The sequence below is a fragment of the Emiliania huxleyi genome (assembly GCF_000372725.1).
Source record: "Emiliania huxleyi CCMP1516 unplaced genomic scaffold EMIHUscaffold_5758, whole genome shotgun sequence".
Lineage (NCBI taxonomy): Eukaryota > Haptophyta > Isochrysidales > Noelaerhabdaceae > Emiliania > Emiliania huxleyi.
The window spans coordinates 1-1,533 of NW_005197680.1; the positions used below are offsets into that span (position 1 = coordinate 1).

Consider the following 1,533-nt stretch of genomic DNA (forward strand, 5'->3'; position numbering starts at 1 on the left):
CAGGCAGCTCGCCCTCAAGCCATTTCATGAGCAGGCGGACATCTCTTCCAGGGGGGGGGGCGTGAGTAGAAGCGCGCCCCCCTCCCTGGAAGCGATGTCCGCCTGCTCATGAAATGGCTTGAGGGCGAGCTGCATGGCTTCCACCACGTCGCTGCCCGCCATTGCGGCGACGCGTCGCGGCGGACCTTATATGGCTAAATAATTGACCGAGCCAAAAAAAAGTTCCACCGCTACGACTGGAGATATATCGAGATTTGCTCTCCAGGAGCGTTATGGCGCGCCAGGGTTAAATTCTTTTGCCTCCGCGCCCTTGTCGTGCCAGTGTGCTGTGAGAGAGGCTTGTATCTTAAGAATTCTTTTGCCTCTGGCTATCTTGTTGTGACGCGCGGGAAGACACAGCTATTCTCGCGACGACAGCTTCCAAGCTCCAGTGCGAGCAAGGCCGGCAACAGCAAAATAACAGCACGCATGCTCCGCGTGGCGCTTGTCGCGCTTGCCTCCGCCGCCGTCGTGGCGAGCAGCATCGTCGCGGCGTCGCGGCGGAAGCGGCAGCGGCAGTGCGTCAGCTCAGCTCAGCAGCAGCCTCACGCTTCAGCTCTTCTCCCGCCGTGCGTGCCGTCTCTGGGAGGCCTCGGCGACATGGCAGGACGAGTCGTGCTAATCACGGGCGCGGCACAGGGGCTTGGACTTGCAACGGCCCGCCTCGCTGCAGCGTGTGGCGCCTCTGGCGTCTGCCTTGTCGACCGCGACGGCGACAAGGGCGCGGCGGCCGCGGCGGAGCTGTCGGAGAGCTGCGAGTGCCTGTTTGTGCGGTGCGACGTCAAATCGCCGGCCGAGATCTCGGCGGCGGTGGAGGCGGCCGACGCTAGATTCGGGCGCATCGACGCCCTGGTGAACGCTGCGGGCGACACGCGGCGAGCGGAGATCGACGAGACGACGGCGGCGCTCTGGGACGAGCTGCACGCCGTCAACCTGCGGGCGCCCTTCCTCTTCACGCAGGCCGTCGCGCGCATCATGCGGCGCCAAGGACGAGGCGGCGCGATCGTCAACGTCGCCTCGGTCCAGGCCAACGGCGGCCTGACCTCTTGCATGGCGTACGCGGCGTCCAAAGGCGGCCTCCTCACGCTGACGCGCAACAACGCGGCGGCCCTCGGCCGCGACGGGATTCGGGTCAACGCCCTGAACATGGGCTGGTGCTCGACCGCCAACGAGCACGCGCTGCAGCTCTCCCTCGGCCAGGGAGAGGATTGGCTCAAGCAGGCGGACAGGGCCTCCACGCTTGGGCGAATCTGCAGGCCGGAGGACGTCGCCAGCGCCATCCTCTTCCTGCTGTCGGGGGCGCACACCACGGGGTCGGTGCTGGAACTGCACCCCGAGCACATCCCCGGCATGCTCGGCGCGGGGATTGGCAAGGCCAAGTAGTGGTGGATTAGCTGCTCGCGCGCATGTTTTTATTATTATGTTTTGCCTCTTGCAACCTTACCTCGCCGACTTACTTTACTCCTCTTGCCTCAAACGAAAAGAAAACCGCAA

General features: G+C 64.6%; 1 protein-coding gene across 1 annotated transcript; it reads left to right on the forward strand.

The window, feature by feature from the left end:
* Nucleotides 1-639: 639 nt before the first annotated feature.
* Nucleotides 640-1,422, forward strand: EMIHUDRAFT_78631 (short chain dehydrogenase; the record flags this gene model as incomplete). Its single annotated transcript, XM_005764895.1, has 1 exon — nucleotides 640-1,422. The coding sequence occupies one exon, from the start codon at nucleotides 640-642 to the stop codon at nucleotides 1,420-1,422; it is 783 nt and encodes a 260-aa protein (XP_005764952.1).
* Nucleotides 1,423-1,533: the final 111 nt, after the last annotated feature.